This window comes from Armigeres subalbatus, chromosome 2 (genome assembly GCF_024139115.2).
Source record: "Armigeres subalbatus isolate Guangzhou_Male chromosome 2, GZ_Asu_2, whole genome shotgun sequence".
Classification (NCBI taxonomy): domain Eukaryota; kingdom Metazoa; phylum Arthropoda; class Insecta; order Diptera; family Culicidae; genus Armigeres; species Armigeres subalbatus.
Genome location: NC_085140.1, coordinates 424,044,140 through 424,064,145, shown reverse-complemented (window position 1 = coordinate 424,064,145; position 20,006 = coordinate 424,044,140). Strand labels below are relative to the sequence as shown.

The 20,006-nt window shown below is 40.7% G+C and overlaps 1 protein-coding gene across 1 annotated transcript in view; it reads right to left on the bottom strand.

Moving 5' to 3' along the window:
• Positions 1-11,657: 11,657 nt before the first annotated feature.
• The window catches only part of LOC134213481 (uncharacterized), a 182,298-nt gene continuing 173,949 nt past the window's right edge, over positions 11,658-20,006 (bottom strand). Inside the window, exon 3 of the mRNA XM_062692563.1 lies at positions 11,658-18,587. Coding sequence (XP_062548547.1) covers positions 13,939-18,587 — 4,649 coding nt within the window. The 3' untranslated portion in view covers positions 11,658-13,938. The remainder of the gene's footprint in view (positions 18,588-20,006) is intronic.

The window sequence follows — 20,006 nt, the reverse complement described above, 5'->3', positions numbered from 1 at the left end:
GCAAAAATGATGCGGTACCCATATCTATAGGTTTTCGTGAATTCAATGTTTTGCTTTGAAAACAGTTTTAGGCCTATTGAAACAAGTTTTCGGATATTATCAAGCATTAATATGAAAGGCATACTTGAAAGCTGTCGATTGAGGGGTTAACTGCAGAAATCTGTTCACTAGGGTAAAAGCTGTTACCATTTGAAATCTTTCAACACAGCGTAACGCGGCCGATTTAGAAATTTTGAAATGACACCCGGTATAGTAAAGAGAGACGTAAGTCCTACGTCAAAATATTTGGTAGGCGTACTAGCAAAAACAATCCATCATAACCTGTACCATATAGTTTTCCATGATAAGTTCCTAATTTTGAGAAAACCCGAGTTAGATGTCTTTCGCCACATAAATTTCTGGAGGTTAACTCATGCTGGCTATTTGCGCATATACGATAGCGCCTGGCTGTGGAAGTGGCGGGTAGAAAATCAGCCACTGCCAATAATTCATTCATATCACTTCAAGACAAAATTTCCAATACGACTTATCTGCTTTTGTAAACAAAGATTCAAACGACGATTTGACGAATCTGATAGCTCTCCCACGCAAACCAACGCCATCAATAGGTAGCGGAAACCTTCATCTACCTATTGATGGTGTTGGTTTGCGTGGGAGAGCTATCAGATTCGTCAAATCGTCGTTTGAATCTATGTTTACAAAAGCAGATAAGTCGTTTTGAAAATTTTGTCTTGACTTGATCAGTGTTGTCATTAACAGTCTATGGTCACACCGCCGAGCGGCGCTTACTGTTGACTTCTCCTTTGTGCGACCTCGACAATGCCGGACCGAAAATGCCGATGATGCTGACGATTCTGCCTTGCTCTTCATAAAGCTTAAGTTTGCGATTGCGTAGCTGAGACGATGGAGCAACACTTCAAAAGTTCTGGCGATGCTGTGGTTGCTTTGCCTGTTCTTGTCAGATCTCAGGGTCAGATTGAGAGGAAAAAAATCGTGCTGCGCTTTTTTATGCCTTTCTGACCTAGCGAGAGCTCATTCGCTGACGTCTGCACCAATCAGAGCGTGGCAATGGAATGATGCAAGAATGATGCGGTACTCATATTTATAGGTTCTCGTGAATTCAATATTTTGCTTTGAAAACAGTTTTGGGCCTATTGAAATAAGTTTTCGGATATTATCAAGCATGAATATGAAAGGCATACTTGAAAGCAGTTGATTGAGTGGTTAACTGCAGAAAACTGTTCAATAGGGCAAAAGCTATTAACGTTTGAAATCTTTCAACACAGCGTAACGCGGTCGATTTAAAAAAATTGAAATGACACCCGGTATAGTAAAGAGAGACGTAAGTCCTACGTCAAAAATAACAAGCTGTGCAACCTCATCTGAGTGAATGTATGCATTCCAAGTAGTTGTACTTGTTTCCATGGTAGTAGGAACTATGTATGAACTCGATACGTACCATAAAGGGCATGTTCAACTTTTCAAACAGGCCAAAAGATCTCTGATTACGCGTGTAGATCTAAAAGGCCCTCCCCAGGTCTAAAAGGCCCTCCCCAGGTTATCCCTCCCCAGGCCATCTGCGAGTTGTGGCGCCTGTCTAGGATGTGGTGGAGTTTGACAGTGGGCCCTGGTAAACCTCTATAAAAAGCTGCATGAATCCGCAAGTAGGTTCCGCCAAAGCGACCGTGTGCCGCTCAAAGCGCACAAGCATAAGTCCTGGTGTTAGGTGGGACGCTTAACAGCCCTGACACGACGGCCCTCTGACGAAACAGGACTTCCACAGTTATTAACTGCGAGGATTCTAAGCCAAATTATCATTTTTGCATTCGTATATCAATGAGGCTAACACGATGATACTTTTATGCCCAGTGAAGTCGAGACAATTTCCAATCCGAAAACTGCGTAGACCAGCACCGGGATTTAAACCCAGCCACCCTCAGCATGGTCTTGCTTTGTAGCCGCGCGTCTTACCGCACGGCTAAGGAGGGCCCCTACCACAAAGGGCTTGTACCACCTGTTGAGCAATCCGAAAGATCTCTGGTTACGCATGTAGATCTAAAGACATATTCCCGAATTTTCTTGGATGACCGTAAATCTATGCAATGGACGCATTCTATTATATGTACCACAAAGGAGTTGTACCACTGTTGAAACAAGTCGGAAGATCTCTGGTTACGCGTGTAGATCTTAAAGTCTATTCCAGAGTTTTTTGGGAGACTATGAACCCATGCGATGGACGTATTCTTTTATATGTGCCACTTTTAAAACAAGCCGAAAGAGCTCTGTTTACGCGTGTAGATCTTAAGGCGTATTCCAAAGTTTTCTTGGATGAATATGAACCTATGCAATAGACGCATTCTATTCTATGTGCCGCAAAGGGGTTGTACCAATTTTGAAACAAGCCGAAAGAGCTCTGGTTACGCGTGTAGATCTTAAGGTCTATTCCAGAGTTTTCTTGGATCACCGTGAACCTATGCAATGGACGCATTCTATTCTATGTATCACAAAGGGGTTGTACCACTTTTGAAACAAGTCGAAAGATCTCTGGTTACGCGTGTAGATCTCAAGGGTTATTCCAAAGTTTTATTGAGTGACTATGAGCCTATGCAATGGACGCATTCTATTCTATGTGCCACAAAGGGGTTGTACCAGTTTTGAAACAAGCCGAAAGAGCTCTGGTTACGCGTGTAGATCTTAAAGCGTATTCCAGAGTTTTCTTGGATCACCGTGAACCTAAACAAGCTAAAAGATCTCTGGTTACGCATTTAGATCGTAAGGCCTATTCCGTAGTTTTATTGGATGACTATGAACCTATGCAATGGACGCATTCCATTATATGTACCACAAAGGGGTTGTACCAATTTTGAAACAAGCCGAAAGAGCTCTGGTCACGCGTGTAGATCTTAGGGATCTTATGTGCCACAAAGGGGTTGTACCACTTTTGAAACAAGTCGAAAGATCTCTGGTTACGCGTGTAGATCTTAAAGCAAATTCCAGAGTTTTCTTGGATCACCGTGAACCTATGCAATGGACGCATTCTATCCTATGTACCACAAAGGGGTTGTACCACTTTCTACACAAGACGAAAGATTTCTGGTTACGCGTGTAGATCTTAAGGCCTTTTTCAGAGTTTTCTTGGATCACCGTGAACCTATGCAATGGACGCATTCTATTATATGTACCACAAAGGGGTTGTACCACTTTTGAAACAAGCCGAAAGAGCTCTGGTTACGCGTGTATATCTTAAGGCCTTTTCCAGAGTTTTCTTGGATGACCATGAACATATGCAATGGTTGCATTCTATCCAATGTATCACAAAACAAAGGTCCAAGCTCCAGGAGGTTCTCGAAAAACTTTAAAGCCTTGAAAATGATAATGAACGTCTTACTGTGCGTCATCAAGGATCTTTACCACTTATGACTTCTTGATTTCTTGGCGTACCAAGAACATCTTAAGGCCTCAGCCCTCAAACAATGGGACGACCATGATAACGAAAACAATTTGGACGACCCTAATACCGAAATAGGTAAAAGACACATCTTAAGACTAAAAGTGTGTTAAATATCAAACTTTGCTTACCTTAAAGATTGCAAATTTTTTTTACGCTCCAAATTCCAAATAGCGCTCCCTCCTTTCACGCTCAAAATCACAAATAAAGGGAGCGCCCTAAATTCGAAATAACGCTCCCTCTTTTTACGCTCTGATTCAATTTACGCTCCCCCGTTTTGGGCGCAAAAAGAGGTTTTGCAGTACTAGATTTAAAATAGTCCGATAAATCTTGAAGTGACGGGTGTAGATCTTAAGGCCTAACTCCAGGGGTTTCTTGAATGACCCAGAATCTCTTACGATGGCTCATTCTATTCTAACCATCCAAAAGGACATATGCCATAATTTAAACAGTCCAACTGAACTTTTGTTACGCGTGTAGATCAGAGGACCTAATTCCAGGGATTTCTTGGATGACCGAAAACCTCTGCCGTTGACTTATTCTATTCTTCACATCCAAAAGGGCATGTACCACATTTAAAACAGTCCGATTGATCTTTGGTTACGCTTGTAGATCTGAGGACCTAATTCCATGGATTTCTTGGATGACCGAAAACCTCTGCCGTTGACTTATTATATTCTACATCTACACATCCAAGAGGATTTATTGGATGCCCAAAAATCTATGCTGAAAAAAACTCGCATCTATTCTTGCTTTTTTTTCTCTATTCTACAATTTCACTCCTTGTACCTTGCACCTCTCACGTCTCGTTTCTCACTTCTCACATCCCATTTATCAATTGTCATATTCCTCTTCATGCTTTTTTACTCATTTCTCACACAAAGTATCTTGCTTACTACTTCTCCCCTTCTACTACTTGCTTCTCGCTTTTCACTGATCACATCTTATTTCGCACTTTTTACTGCTTGCCTTTCGCTTCTCACTTCTCAATTCTCATTCTTTTTTCTTGCTTCTCCCACCTCACTCCTCAGTTCTCATATCCCAAATCCAGCTTACAATTCACGATTGATTATAAAACTATTTAGGGCTTTTTAGTCGAATTCTGAATTCCTACTTCTCACTTGTTGTTTCTCACTTCTCACTTCTCATCACTCATAACTTCTCACTCATCACTTTTCACTTTTATTCTATCACTTTTCAATTTTTACTTTTTTACTTTTTAATTGATAATATTTTAAAAATAAATTATTATCGGCACACGCCCTTCTCAAACTATGACATCCATAGTTAAGCACATTAGTTGGGCGCGTTTTATCCTGCATGCAGAGGTTTTATTAAAATGTGTGTTTTTCTATGAAGAATGCAGTAAAGTAAACTTTTTAGTAACTTGGCACAATCTTTACTAATTTGTTTTTCCAGACATGTGCAAAGATTATTGAAAAAAATGTTTTTATCTAGTGGAAAATCCTTAAGGGAACGGAAGCTTAAATTTTATCAAAAGGAGGAAAAAAAATTATTTTTAAAAAATTTATTAAAGACGTCTTAACAATTATTTTTAATTTGTTGATCTAGATTCTAGAAACATGTTTAGGCGTCAGCTGCCATCGGTTTTGTAACTTAATTTAGCCTATTAACCCAGAAAATGCAATGGCTCGTATTAGCTGACTGGCGCATTTTAAACCTAGTTCCCCTACTTACGTTGGGTACACATAAGCACCCCACGTTGAGTAGGGAATCCTATTCAACGAGATAATTAGGCCGACATTTATAGTCAATAGTCATTTCTGGAGATTGTCGCTTTCTCCCAGGGATGCCAGATACAATTTTTAGAAGTCTGTATTAATCTCAGCAAAATGTCTGTATTTGTCTGTATGGAGTTCATAAGGTACAGGAATTAGAAAATTATTTAAAAATCATGCACTTTTGATAACGTAGAATATCGAAGTTTCAAGAATCAAAATGTCGGTGTAGGACTTAGTCGCGTCAAGTATGATATACTAAAGTCAAGTAAGGTTGCTGTTGAGGTCGAAATACGTATTTTTGGAAACTACTCTAAAGTTACAATCAAGTGGTGGAATTAAACGGGATAATACTTTCTTGTCTTATGCTAAGTGAAGATATTCCACTACAAAGCTCTTAATAATGTTCTTATCAATATGTATGTTGTTCATTAGCATAAATTGATAATACATACGCAACTTTCTAACTGAAAATCCGTTGGGAAGTTCAAAAGAGTTCAAATCGGAGGAGAGGCACAGAAGGAATAAATCCGCTAAGAAACCCAAAGAACAAAACGGACATCTTTTGGGTTTACAAACAGAGTAAACCTTTGGTCTTTCGAACTTGTTTGGGCGCTTTTGAACAAAATCGTTTCGGCTTCCGAACGTGGCTTTGGAATCCCAAAAGGATATTCCTTTTACAGAGACAGAAAAGATGCATTCAGAAGTCCAAATGGCTCCACTTGGAATTCCAAAAGTATACCTTTCGAAATTTTAAAACCAAGTCCGTTTGAAAGTAAAGTCCAAAATAATTTCGTAAATTTTTCCCAACAAGGTTTCGTTCGGAAATCCAAAAGAATTCTGTTTAGGAAGCCCAAAAGAATTTCTTCCAGAATCCTAAATAATTTCGCTCTGAAACTCAGAGAAAGGCCTTGTTTTCGGCATATAAACCGTTATTTTTTGGTTTTCGGCTTTTGGAAAAATCTCTTCTAGGTTTTCGAATTGATTCCTTTCGCGCTTCCTAGACAAATCCTGTTAGAGCTTCGGTAGGAAATCTATAAGTATTCTAATCAGAATCTCTTGCCCAGAAGCAGAAAAAGATTCCGTTCAGAAGCCCAGAACGCTCTAATCGAAAGTCCAAAAGATTCCGTTCGGAAGACCAAAAGTATTCCGTTCTTAATTCTAGAATGGTTTTGTTCAGAATCTTATCAATTCCGTATGGAAGTCCGAAAGGATTTCTTTGGGAAGTGATTACAGAGTGATTACTTTCAAAAACCCAAAAGAATTTCGTTCAGAAAATCGAATAGATTCCGTAAGTGAACTCAGAAGGATTACGTTCGGAAGTTCACATAATTCTGATCGAAAATCCGTACGATCGGATATCTTTTGGGCAACCTAATGGTATTTTTTTGCTTTTGAATGGCTTTAGAATGGATTAATTTTGGATTTTGGCTTTAGAATGGATTAATTTTGCACGAAAAAAAAAATCCAATTTGCTATAATTATCTTTTACTGAATGCAGAAATTGAACGCGTTGACCATATCAAGGATTTGGAAGTAATCATGGATTCCCAACTCACATTTAAGCCTTGATTTAAGCAGCATTTATCGTACGTGGTGGACAAGACTTCTCTATCTCTCGGATGCATTTTCAGAATTGCTCAAAAAAATCACTGATATCTAATGCCTTGAAGTGTTATACTGCTCCTTATCGCGTTCCATCAGAGGTATGGAGCCCAAACTATAACAACGGCGTTGAAAGAATTGAGTCGGTACAACGCAGGTTTTTGGGTTTCGCACTACGTAAGTTACCCTGGAGAAATTCTGTTCAATTGCCGAGTTATCACGATCGTTGTCAACTAATTCACCTGGAGCCCCTGCATGTGCGTAGGAATACGGCTAGGGCTTTGTTTATTGCTGACGCTCTTCAAGGTCGCTTAGATTGTCCATCGCTTCTTGGGCAAGTGAACATCACCGTTGCTCCTCGGTCTTTGAGAAATAACTCCTTGCTCCGTTTACCGTTTCAACGTACCAATTACAGCTTGTACGGTGCTATGACTGTACTACAAAGGATATTTAATAAAGTTGCTTCATCGTTCGACATGCAGGACATGCGACTTCCGGCTCCAAATCTCCAGGAAATCCAGGAGGAGATCGGCCGGCTGGAAAACAACAAAGCCCCTGGAGTTCAGAGGCGCATCCACATTCCGAGTCGTGGGTAGGACAAATAGGAAATGCCGATTTGGGCAACTGGTATTAACAGTCGAGTCAAGTACGAGACACTGAAGGCGATCTTACGTATCTGTAGGTCGAAATACGTAGCTGTCAAGGTACAATTAACTGGTGGAATTAAATGGGATTGTACAAACTCGTCTTATGACAAGTGATTAACAGTAGCATTAATCGGTTTGCAGGCGTTACAAGACTATTTTGTCACTTACATCCGTTAACACAAATAATAATTTTGGACTGATCACTGGAAGCAAGGCACTCTTCAACAGTCGAGATCTATCCTGGCCCCGTTCTTGTGAATGCTAGAGGGAAAAGAATGGTTAATTGGGACACCTATACTTAATAAAGGAGCAGAGAACTCTACGTCCTCCCATCGATGCCATGGGAAATTTTGGAACTGTTAGTGTGAAAGCTGTAACGGTAGGAATCGTTTTGGTAGAACGTGAAACACAGAAAGAACTAAGGTATACAGAATAGGAAAGGGCGAGCCTGTGATCGAACCCATGATCTCCTGCTCATAGGCAGAAACGATAGCCGCTAGACCACCGATCATGTCTCCGATTTGGGCAACAGTTCTGGTATTGAGAAATCAATGCAAATTTTACCTATAGTATAGTGCCGCTGAAAGCATAACTGTACGCATGTTCATATGGAATCCATTTCAAAATGGAAAAGTTATGCTTCCATTATAATCAATTCTAAAAATAATCAGAACTTGAAAAGTTCTTGTGGCCTGAATATTTAATATTTAATATTGATAAAATTTCCTCGATTTTTAAGAGAAAGATTGCTTTTCCATTATCGATTATCGAATATATTTACAAGCTTCTGTTTTCGGAGCTCAGAACACTTTAAGAGCAGTCTTCGGTATGTTTCTGATTCCTCTGATTTCAATAGATCTTTTGAGGTTTGAAGAAGACTTTTTCCGTAGCCTTTTAATAATCCATTCAATCGTGCTTTATCATAACTTCTAAAATATTTAATTAATCGCATTTGCAGATTTCAACAACTTCTATTTCACCTCTGTAAAACCTAGACATCTTTGAGCGCTTTAGGGATTTAAAAGTGCCTGAAGTCCTAATCAACAATCAGTAGTCTATTGCTTTAGGATCCCAAAAACATCTATGATTATTGTTTGGATTCTTGCCATTAAATGACTTCATATGTTCTTACCACAATCATGGGTAGGACAATGCTTTGACTGTCCCACCCAGGTAAATTCATGCGTAGGACATGTCCTACCTGTCCCACCCACTCCCGGCGCCACTGCTGGAGTTGACCAACTACCAGGAGAGCTGTTTAAACATGGTGGTAAGGCACTGGCGAGAGCGCTGCACTGAGTAATTACCAAGGTTTGGGAGGATGAGGTTCTGCCGCAGAAGTGGATGGAAGGTGTCGTGTGTCCCATCTACAAAAAGGACGATAAGCTGGAATGTAGCAAATACCGCGCAATTACATTGCTGAACGCCGCCTCAAGGTACTCTCCCAAATATTATGCCGCCGACTAACACCAATTGCAAGAGAGTTCGTGAAGCAGTGCTAGGCGGGATTTATGGGTGAACGCTCTACCACAGACCAGGTGTTCGCCGTACGTCAGGTATTGCAAAAATGTCGCGAATACAACATGCCCACACATCATCTATTTATCGACTTCAAAGCCGCATACGATACAATCGATCGGGACCAGCTATATGGCAGCTTATGCACGAAAACGGATTTCCGGATAAACTGATACGGTTGATCAAAGTGACGATGGATCGGGTGATGTGCGTAGTTCGAGTTTCAGGGGCATTTTCGAGTCCCTTCGAAACGCGCAGAGGGTTACGGCAAGGTGATGGTCTACTATTCAACATCGCTTTGGAGCGAGTAATACGAAGGGCAGGGATTGACACGAGTGGTACGATTTTAACGAAGTCCGTCCAGTTATTTGGTTTCGCCGACGACATTGATATCACGTAATTTTGAGAGGATGGAGGAGGCCTACATCAGACTGAAAAACGAAGCTGAACGGATTGGACTAGCCATCAACAAGTCGAAGACGAAGTACATGATAGGAAGAGGCTCAAGAGAGGACAACGTAAGCCACCCACCACGAGTTTGGATTGGTGGTGACGAAATCGAGGTGGTTAAAGAATTCGTGTGTTTGGGCTCACTGGTGACCTCCGATAACGATACTAGCAGAGAAATTCGGAGACGCATCATGGCAGGAAATCTTACGTACTTTGGAATACGCAAAACGGTCCGATCGAATAGAGTTCGCCGCCGTATCCAACTGACTATCTACCAAACGCTTATTAGACCGGTAGTTCTCTAGGGACACGAGACCTGGACGATGCTCGTGGAGGACCAACGTGCACTGGGAGTTTTCAAAAGGAAAGGGTTGCGTACCATCTATAACGCTATCTGACGGCTTCCGAAGCGCTTCCGTATGAAAACAAATTCTATCCTTTCCGTGCGCGTCCAAGAGAAAGATGATAAACGCGATGCGCGATGATTAAACGTCAGATAGCCTTATGGTGGGTGCAGATGGCAGTCGGTACGTGGAGGAGGTGAATGAACCACGAGTTGCATCAGCTGTTTGGAGAACCATTCATCGTTCACACCGCGAAAATCGGAAGACTGCGGTGGGCCGGGCACATAGCCAGAATGTCCGACTGTAATCCGATGAAAATGGTTCTCGGTAACGATCCGACGGTAACAAGAAGGCGAACTGCACAGCCAGCAAGGTGAATCGATCAGGTGGAAGACGATTTGCGGACCCACCGCAGACTGCGTGGCTGGCGACGTTCAGCCATGGACCGAGCTGAATGGAGAAGACTTTTATGCACTGCACAGGCCACTCCGGCCTTAGTCTGATGATAAATAATGAGCTTAAAAACAGTAAAGCTGCTGGGAAGGACGAGATCCCGGTCGAGCTTCCCAAATTTGAAAGTGCGCAGCAGCATTAATCGATACTCCACATTATTTTTAAAAAAATATGGAAGGATGAAGAACTGCCTACCGGTGGATGGTCTCATTTGCCCGATCTATATAAGAAAGAGCACAGACTAGAGTGTGCCAACTACAGAAAAAGAAAGGGCACAGGCTATAGTGTTTTTGCTACAGAGGGATCACCCTTCTGAACTAGACGTACAAAATTCTGTCGCGTATTCTGTTTAACAGACTGAGACTTTACAATGTTCTGAAAACTCAGATGTGAATACGTGGACTCTTCTTCTTCTTCTTCTTCTATGGCTCTACATTCCAACTGTAACTTGGCCTGATTTTCAACATAGTGTTCTATTAGCACTTCCACAGTTATTAATTGAAAGCTTTTCCATGCCCGCCATTGCATGAGTTTGAGTATGTATCTTGTGTGGCAAGTACAATGGATACACAATGCCCAGGGAGTCAAGAATGTTTCTCATCTGTGGTAAGCTGGAAATGATTGAGTTTGTGGGTAGGATGGATAAACGATTTACAAAATAAACCAAAATGCAAATGTTACAAATATGCGATCATGGGCAGTATATGGCACCCAAAAAAGTTGTCTAAAATGCACGCTATTTCATGAAGCTTTCCAATTCAAATTAAGGTTATACATACTTTGGGGACTTTTGGAAACTTCCTAGCCTTTTGAAAGTAGGCTTCCGAGCCTTTCGAAAGGAGGTTTCCGAGGTCTTAGAAGGAGGCTTTCGAGCTTCTAGAAAAGAGGCTTCCAAGTCTCTCGAAAGGATTCCTCCGAGCCTGTTAAAAGGAGACATCCGAGACTGTTGAAAGGAGGCCTCTAGGCCTATTGGAAAGATGCCTCCAAGCCTTTTGAACGGATGCTTTCGAGCTTATTGAAAATATGCCTTCGGGCCTCTTGAAAGGAAGCTTCCGAACCTCTTGCAAGGTGGCCTCCGAGCCACTTGAAAGAAGGCCTCCGAGCGTCTTAAAAGGAGATCTGCGAGCCTCTTAATAAAAAGGCCTTCAAGGAAGAGTGGTTGGGTTCGATTCCCGGTGCTGGTCTAGGTAATTTTCGGCTTGGAAATTGTCTCGACTTCCCTGGGCATAAAAGTATCATCGTGTTAGCCTCATAATATACTAATGCAGAAATGGCAATAATGAACACTAAGCTGCAAGGCGGCAATATCCCAGTGGGGGATGTAATGCCAATGAAGAAGAAGAAGAAGTACCGTTCTCAAAGTTCTATGCAAAGTGATCCTAGTCCGGATTCAGGAGATGATCGAAGCAACAATTTGACAGGGTTGTGATATTTTCCACGAATAACACGCACATCACAAATTATTGTTTTATTAATCTGAATCATTGGTTAATGAAAACGAAAACTTACATTTTATTTATTAAAACATGACATTCGATTCTATTTTTCGCTATTCTTTGTTTTTTTTTTTAATTTTAATTCTAAAATTTTGAATTTGTTGGTCGCTTAGCGTTTAATGTTGTCTAAAATTTTCTCCATAAAAGTGGGATAATGTCGATGTCTTGATGTATTCTTTTATGTTTAATTTTGGTTCTCGTCGTAGCGATGCTAGGTCTGCATAATACACAATACACAAATATATGTTCGTAACGAAAATTTATATAACAAGAATATGACTTTGGAATTTGTTTCTCTGGTGTACCTCCGTTCACCATTCTCTTTTATGCAGTACAACACATAATCAATATGTTGTTTCACCTTATTTTGCTTCAGCATTACAATGTTGAGTTAAAAATTGCGATTTTTCTGTAGAATATGTTTAGTAAGTTGTGGTTTCGAAATAATGCATGATTATTTTTGATGTTCAAGTTTAATGGCAATTTAAGCATGTGTTTTCTGATTGAATCCAGAAACCCAAGGTTTGGACAAGATATCATTTTCTGGTACTATAAATTGCCACCAAAAATGCGTTTGATGCCACAATTCAGTAAAACTATCCTTATAGAGTTACAGGTTATTTGATTTGATTGACTAGTTTTTTGTAATATGACATAAGTTTGACGATTTTCTCGGTTAAGAGTGAGGTTGTTCTATTCCGGCATATCATGCTCGCGACGATTTTCTTGGAGCAAAAAATGATGATTACTGTTTCCACATTTCTATTGTGTTTTATGTTTGAAGACGGGGACTTAAGGCAATATCTGTCACTCAATATTTTTGATATTGTGGTTGTATTATGTGGTGGATATATATAACTCCATCGATTATATATATTTGGTTATTGCAGTTTGTGTAACAAAAATGCTGTTTGATAAGATAACTTATAGATGTAGTTCATTTTACTGTAATAAAGATGGGTCTTTGAGTTACGATTCTCACAGACCCGTCTTTGAGTTATATTGTTTATTTGTAATAGATTTTGAAATTAAAAATGACAAAAATCTGAGTGTTGCACGATTTTCCAGTAGATTTGTGTAAGCCTGTTGTAAAATTGATTTGGTTGCAGTTTAATAATTGTATCCGGTTGTATTTATATATTTGACGTATATAAATGTTCTATTGTTTATGTCTTAAAAACTATTGCGCCGTATCAAGTGACAGATGTTGCTCCTTCCCGATTTTGAAGGACCGCTATTTTGCGATCAATTGCAGCAGCTTGTTGAGAGGGGATCTATACGAAGTTTTTTTTACACGACATCGATGTGTGTTTCGGGGTTAGCTATTTGTGACAGTTATTGAACGTTGAATTTATTCAATGATTGGTCAATTTACAATTGTTCGTTTTGAGCAGTGATGACAGTTGAGCTGCTTATTCAATCTCTAGTAATATCTCTAATTAGAAAATTGATCTCGTATGTGGTTTTATAATATTGAAGTAGGTATTTACATTACAAAATGATAAAATAAGAGAAACAAATGAGCTCTTAAGAATTGAATGCACAATAGGGAAAACCTCTTTAGATTGATCAGAAATAATAATTATTTAACTTTGTAAAGCTTCGTGTGTGCTAAAACACATTTTTTCATTTATTATGCACATCCAAAACAAAGAAATTTAAGCTACAATGTCCTAATTATTTGTCTGTAATCGAAGTCACACGATCACGTTTTACGGCATGAACTTGAACGTTAAAATTTTAACGGCGTATACAACACGCTCTATTGTTCATACACTCACTCAAGTAAAAAACCGAAACCGAAATCAGATTTTTCCCACGATCTGTGCATTGAATCTGACTCCGAAAGAGGTGCGCTTTTTTCATTTATCGGGAAAAAATACAATCTTGCTAGACTAATCTGGTTTGCAACTGGATTGTGTACACAAAGTTGTGAACGGCACTTACTTTTACGAAAATAGCTAAGATAGCTGAGATATTACACGAGAAAGATGTGTGACATGGAAGCTCTTCTGACTCCACCTGCAATCATACACGACTTTATCTAATAATGTACTACAATATAGGACAATTGTTACATTACATTAATAACTTTATTATTTTACACGTATTCACACAACATCTTCCATTGCAAGTGCAGCTCTATAGATTTTCCATAAAAAAATTTAAACACAACAATTGTTCCGAAGACATGGGATTTCTGTACAAAATACCGTCGTAAAGACTTCTACATGCATCTTACTTCCTCAGTAGGACGTCAATTGCACGTTTCCGGCCACCGAAGCTTCTCAGCTCATTGTCCACTCGTTTCTGCAAACAATTGTAGATGTCGACATACTGGAGTTCGGCTGCCAAATGTAGTGCGCTATGCCCTGCCTTGTCCTGTACATCCAAGATCAACCCGCGAAGCTTGAGAATTTCCTTCACTACCGACACGTCCCTTGAAAAGACGGAATAATGCAAAATGGTTCGGCCGTCCTCATCCAGCGCATTTCGGTCGATCAACGACCGCTCCAACACGATTCGAACGACGTTCAAGTTTTTGTTCGAAACGGCTGTATGCAGGATCGATTGGCCGTTCCCTAGAGGGATCCTCGGGTCAGCTCCACTATCGAGAAGTATCCTGAAAAGCCGTTCATTTCCGGTCTGTGCGCAAATGTGAAGCGCCGTAAAACCGTCCTGGTTTTGTCCGTTCATGTGATAGCCATGATCTACGTGAAGTTTTACAAAATATTTCACCATCTCCTGAGATCCCTTGAGGACAGCAATGTGAAGGCAGGTATTCTGATGCGTTGATACAGCTAAGACGTGGGTGATTATATCCGGGAAGTTGTTAACAAAATACCGCACTACGTCAAAGCGGTCATACATAGTAGCAATGGTAAGAATATTTTGACCGAATTTCATCGTATGATTAACATTAGCTCCACTCTGCACGAGCACTTCTATTGTTTCGATATCTGCATTGATCACAGCACAGAACAGAGGAGTTAACCCACTGGAGTCAACAAAGTTAACGTCGAAGAATCGTTCTTGCAAGAGATAGCGTAGAATGATGTGCAAGCTTTGCTTTGCAGCTGCGTGCAGCAGGTTCTGCTCCGAATTTTTCACTACGGGTGATATCACAGAAATATTTGCGCCACATTCCAACAGTATGTTAGCGACGTCCAGGAAACCTCTCTGAACTGCAATTGATAATGCGGAGTTCACTTGATACGGATCCAGTGGCCGAGCGTGAGTCAACAGTTTTACTATTTCAATGTTGTGGTTGACTACTGCTAGATGGAGCGGCGTGATGTTATCACAATTCGTAAGGCTCGTATTCGCTCCGTTCTGTAGTAGGACGCGAACTATCTTGGTACTATTCATCAAACATGCTATGTGCAGTGGCGTATCTTGAAATCGGGAACATCGTATGTCTACATCGAATAAACGCGATAGAATTCGCACTCGTCTCTCATCCTTTGCACAATGCAGTGCAGTTAGTGAGTTACTGTTCGAATCCGTCTCTAATTTGTACTGAACGTTTGAAGATTTCAACAGGTATAGAATGTCGAGTGATTTGAGAGAATTCGGTATCTGAACAATTCGATCAAACTGCTTTTGTTTAAGCAGGAGCTTAACGATGCGGATATTTTCTAGCTGTATGGCTAAATCTAATGGTGTTTTGGTCATATGATTCTCCGAATCAATTTTTGCGTTGTGATCCAGCAACAATTTTACGATACCCACACTGCATCGCTTAACAGCTAGATGCAGCGGAGTATTACCTGCCGAATCCTGTAAATTGACGTTACCGTTGTGAGCTAGAAGAAGCTGCAATACTTCTCGATAGCCACTTGTGCAGCAGATGTGAATTGCTGCTTGTCCCCTACCGTCCTTCTTGTTGATGTTGCTCTTAATCCGTTGATCATTGGCGATCATGAAGTTCAGCACGTTAACCCGCTTGTGTTTGGCTGCTGTTGCATAAAGACCAGCGAAATCGACGCAGTTCAACATGAATTCTACTATTTCTTCTTTATCGTCATCGCAGTACTGTAGAAACAGATTGATGCATTCTTGAGTGATCTTCTCGTTCAGAAGATCGTTGTTTTTCAGAAAAATTATCGCTTCGTGATCGTTATTCAAAAACAACCACGTATATTGACTAAAGTTGTTGGTGTACCATCTAGCGCCGGCATTGGTCAGTGTTTTGATCATTTCCAGGTTACTTAGCTTGCAAGCCACATCCAGTGGAGTGAGGTTGTACATATCTCGCTGATTCAGATCATTGCACTGATCCAACAGCAAATTCAAAAGCTCGACATTGCCAGAAAGGACTGCGTAATGGAGGATCTCAACGTTGGAGTCTTGATTGATGTCGTAGTCTGGATGATTCTCGAGTAGGCTGATGAACAGTTTGTCGAAGTTGAAAATCATTGGGATGGCATCGATGTGATCGTAGCCAAAGTCGTTCACTATTTTCAACAGAATGTCCTCTTCATTGCTCAACAGTGCGAGACTGTAGCAAAATCTTATTCGAGCAAGAGGGTCAACGATCAGCTCGTGTAGTTTGCCGCTTACGGGAAAAACGTTGATCTCGTTCATTTGATAGCAAAGAGTTTTTAGTAATTCGTGCGCATTCTCCAGATCTAGAAGATGTCCCAGCAGGAGACAGCTTTGCGTTTGTACCAAGTGGTCGACGATCCCGTGATTGAGGTGATTCTTTCCTATCAGATACTGATCACGGTTGATTGTGTCGCATATTTGGGAGGAGTGTTGAAACCTTAAGCTGTCGAAAACGCTGGATTGGTGTTTTAGGCATTTTAATCGATCGTGGAAATCCCAGTTATGGCGATCGTAGATCTCGGAGATGATGTTGTTGGACAATTTTATTATGCTGAGGGTATTTTGCAAAATGGTTTTGAAGCTGACGTTGGGTACGAGTATTTCGTAGGTAATATTCCCGTGCGAAAGGTAGTTCCTTAAGTTACGACCTGACAGAACAGGAACGTAGCTTGACAGACTCTCGCTATTGTTCTGAAGTTTGTGAGACAGTGCCCATGTAGCTTCCAACATGACCATTTCAAATGCGATCTCGTCAACTCGTTCAAGTACCCGTAAGTTCATGTTTTGGTCCAGGAATAGGTTTTGTAATCGCTTGATTTTTTCTTCTGCTATCCGATTTTCTTCTTCCCGGAGCTCGTTCAATATTGATGAATCCAGCTGAATACCGTGTTTGACTAAACATTGACGCAACAGATCGTGCTGGTTGTCTTTTGATTTCTGAAGCAAAGCATCATGTCGTAGGAAACTAAACGATCGTGCGGTTCTTGTTTCTAAGTGATCAATTAAAATCGAATAGTTGTCTGTGGACAATGTTTCGAAAAATTTCAGTAGCTCTGTTTGAGTCGACTCACTTTTCACTTCGTGATGATCGATAGCGAAGATACTCCTTGCTATTAAAAGCATGGATTGTGATTTAGCCGTATCGTCGTTAATCAACTTGAGATCATCATGGAGGTAAAGCAATAGCTGCGACTTTATTTGATTTAGAAAGCATTGATCTACGGTGCGATCCAATCGAAATGATCGTAAGTGAGATCGAGTCAGATGACGAATTTTATCATGACTATGATTAGATTTGATCTTGGACACAATACAATCAATCATGAGAATCGTATTGCTGAATTGTTTGTGTAGCGTATTGTAGTTATCGATCTCTTCCTTGACACGATTCTTTATCTGCTGGATGCGATTATTCGGTTTCAATCGGGCCTTGCATTGCAATTCAAGCAATGAGTCTACAAAAGAGTTGACCTCCAACAGAAGAAATGGTGAAAACTCGAGATCCTTCCAAAAATCCCTAGCATTGTTACGAAATAGATAAGCATAGTAGGACTTCACCTCTTCAATGCATTTAGTGTCGTACAAACGATTCATGAGCGTCTTTATTGCTAGGATGTATTCTAGGTTTTGTACGTACAACAATAAATTTCTTATGATCTTAAGATTTTCGTGCAATTCTGCGTAGTTCACCCTGTCATTACTCACACTACCAAATGATGCGAAATCCTTACTACAGTGCAGCAAGTGGTGACGAATTGTTGTGTCATCGAGAAGGTATTTTTGAACCAAAATGCTCAAGAAGCTGCTTAAATGTCTACCTAAGTGAGGAGTGTCGTTGCAATTTCTGAATGTTTCACCTAACACCTGAATGACTCTCTTAATGGCTAACACGTCAATTTCCCTGCTAGCGTTGAACTTCATGTCGATAACTGAGTTCAAATAGCCCAGAGCACGGTTAATCGAGTGAAGCTCTTTCATTCGACTGTAGTTTTTCGCAAGCTTCTTAAATACTTTCCTGTTTTTATCGGAGATTTTCAGAGGACGTGTCTGTGAACAGTGATAATCAAACTCGTACTCACTCGCTTCGGAGCGTATCTTACGACAGATGTCATCCGATAGAAGATGGTCTCGCTGTATCCGTCTTAGTTGACTAAAAAGTTGCTGCTCGGTGAGGTATTCGTACGCCACTTGACGTTTGCACCAAAGGTCGTGGAACCGTTGGCGATATCCAATCAGGTTTTGACCACCGCTTGTGACCACGTAGTAGCAGAATATTAGCTCCCGGTTCAGCTCCGTTGACCATCGGAACCGTGTGCGCGCTTTCGATGGTGTTAGATGGACGGTTTCAATGGGCGAGGGAGCTGTCGTTGTGGAGTATGAGTCCAAAGCTGAAGACGGTGGACTCGGTGAAGGTGTCAGATTGTTGTAGCAAGGTAGAGCGATTATCTTTCTTAACTCGTTGGCTATCGCTTGCAGGTAGACTAGCAGTTGCCGTTTGTCAATCATCGTCCGGTAGATGTCATAGTGCGGAGGGTTTTTCCATATGTGTAGGAAGATTCCTGGAATGGGAAGATGGAAATTCCGTCGGTTAGACATCAAAAGTATAAAACCCGAGTAGCACAATTTTGACCGATTTGGTTATAGCAACTCATATATGACTGGATTTCGTCAAACACAGATCACAGTAATTCGTTTATGACAAGTGTGCTGCTTGGGAAGACAAAAAATATTTCCAAAAGGTCACATGGAGGTCGCTTAACCACGAAAAGAAAAACCAAATTGACCATGTTCTGATCGATGAACAATTATTTTCCGACATCCTAATTGTCCGTAATTATCACAGCACAACTCGTTTGTTCCTGTTCTAGTTATTACCTGGAGCTATAGGCTTGCTTTTCATGTAATGCTCTCTTGACATTTCCAACTTTATTAATTGAAAGCTTTTCTTTCGTGTGTGGCACTGTGCCCAGAGAACTGAGAATGTTTCCCATCCGCAAACATCGTAGACGGGGACCCAGAATTGAACTCACCATCTTCGAATTAGCAAACCTACGCCTGTATTTGCAAGGCTAGCTGGACACCCATCTTAAGTGTTATGTTAATCTCGTTTCATCACATTGCAATCTAAAACTCATCTTTTGAATGCGATTTCGCCAACAGAACGTCTTACGTTGCATAAACTTACACAAGCAAAAATACTATTTCCACTATTCTGTATTTCATTTTCCAGAACAAAGTTATTACTATCCAAAAAGGTGAGGAGGGAGCTGCTTGTGCCCACTAGTCTGTGATGCTCGTAATTCCCCAAAGGCATCAGCTCGGCACGTTCCAACTATGTGAACGATTTTTCCCAACTGGGCAGCTCGAGTTGGCCCGTGGGAATGGCAAAAGAATACCTTCCTTGGTCGTTTGCAAACACTGACACTTCCTCGGAACAAGAGCGAAAAGAAATGGAAAATAATTTAAAATTTTTGTCGATTAAATCCTATACCCTTCCCGACAGCTGGCCACCACGCACCTGCACCTGGGTCAAAGTGGACAGCCGCGCCTCACCATCCGCACGTGTCGTATACCAACAGTTGGCTGGGCCGATTGGTGATAGCAGTGCTTACTTGCACTTTGGGAATACTCTTTTGCGGAAGTTTTTCCATCTGTTTGTGATGATTTGCCACAATTAATGTATTTTTGCGTGAAGCTGTGTATATGTAAAATGCTGAAGAATATTTGTTTGCTTGTTTAAGAAATTTCGAAAATTCTTTCATTAACTTATACATAGTGTCACAACATATCACGATTACATCGATTTCTACAAAAAATTTCAATCAAACGGCTTATGTCTAGCCGTTAGATGGTAGTTAAATGATTCGAAAAACCCAAAAAAAAAACAGATAAACGTTTCAGTTTGCATGTGAAAACCCCTGATCGATCAACCTATAGCGGTGCAGGTGGCTTTCTCGTGCACTAGGTAATAACTGAAG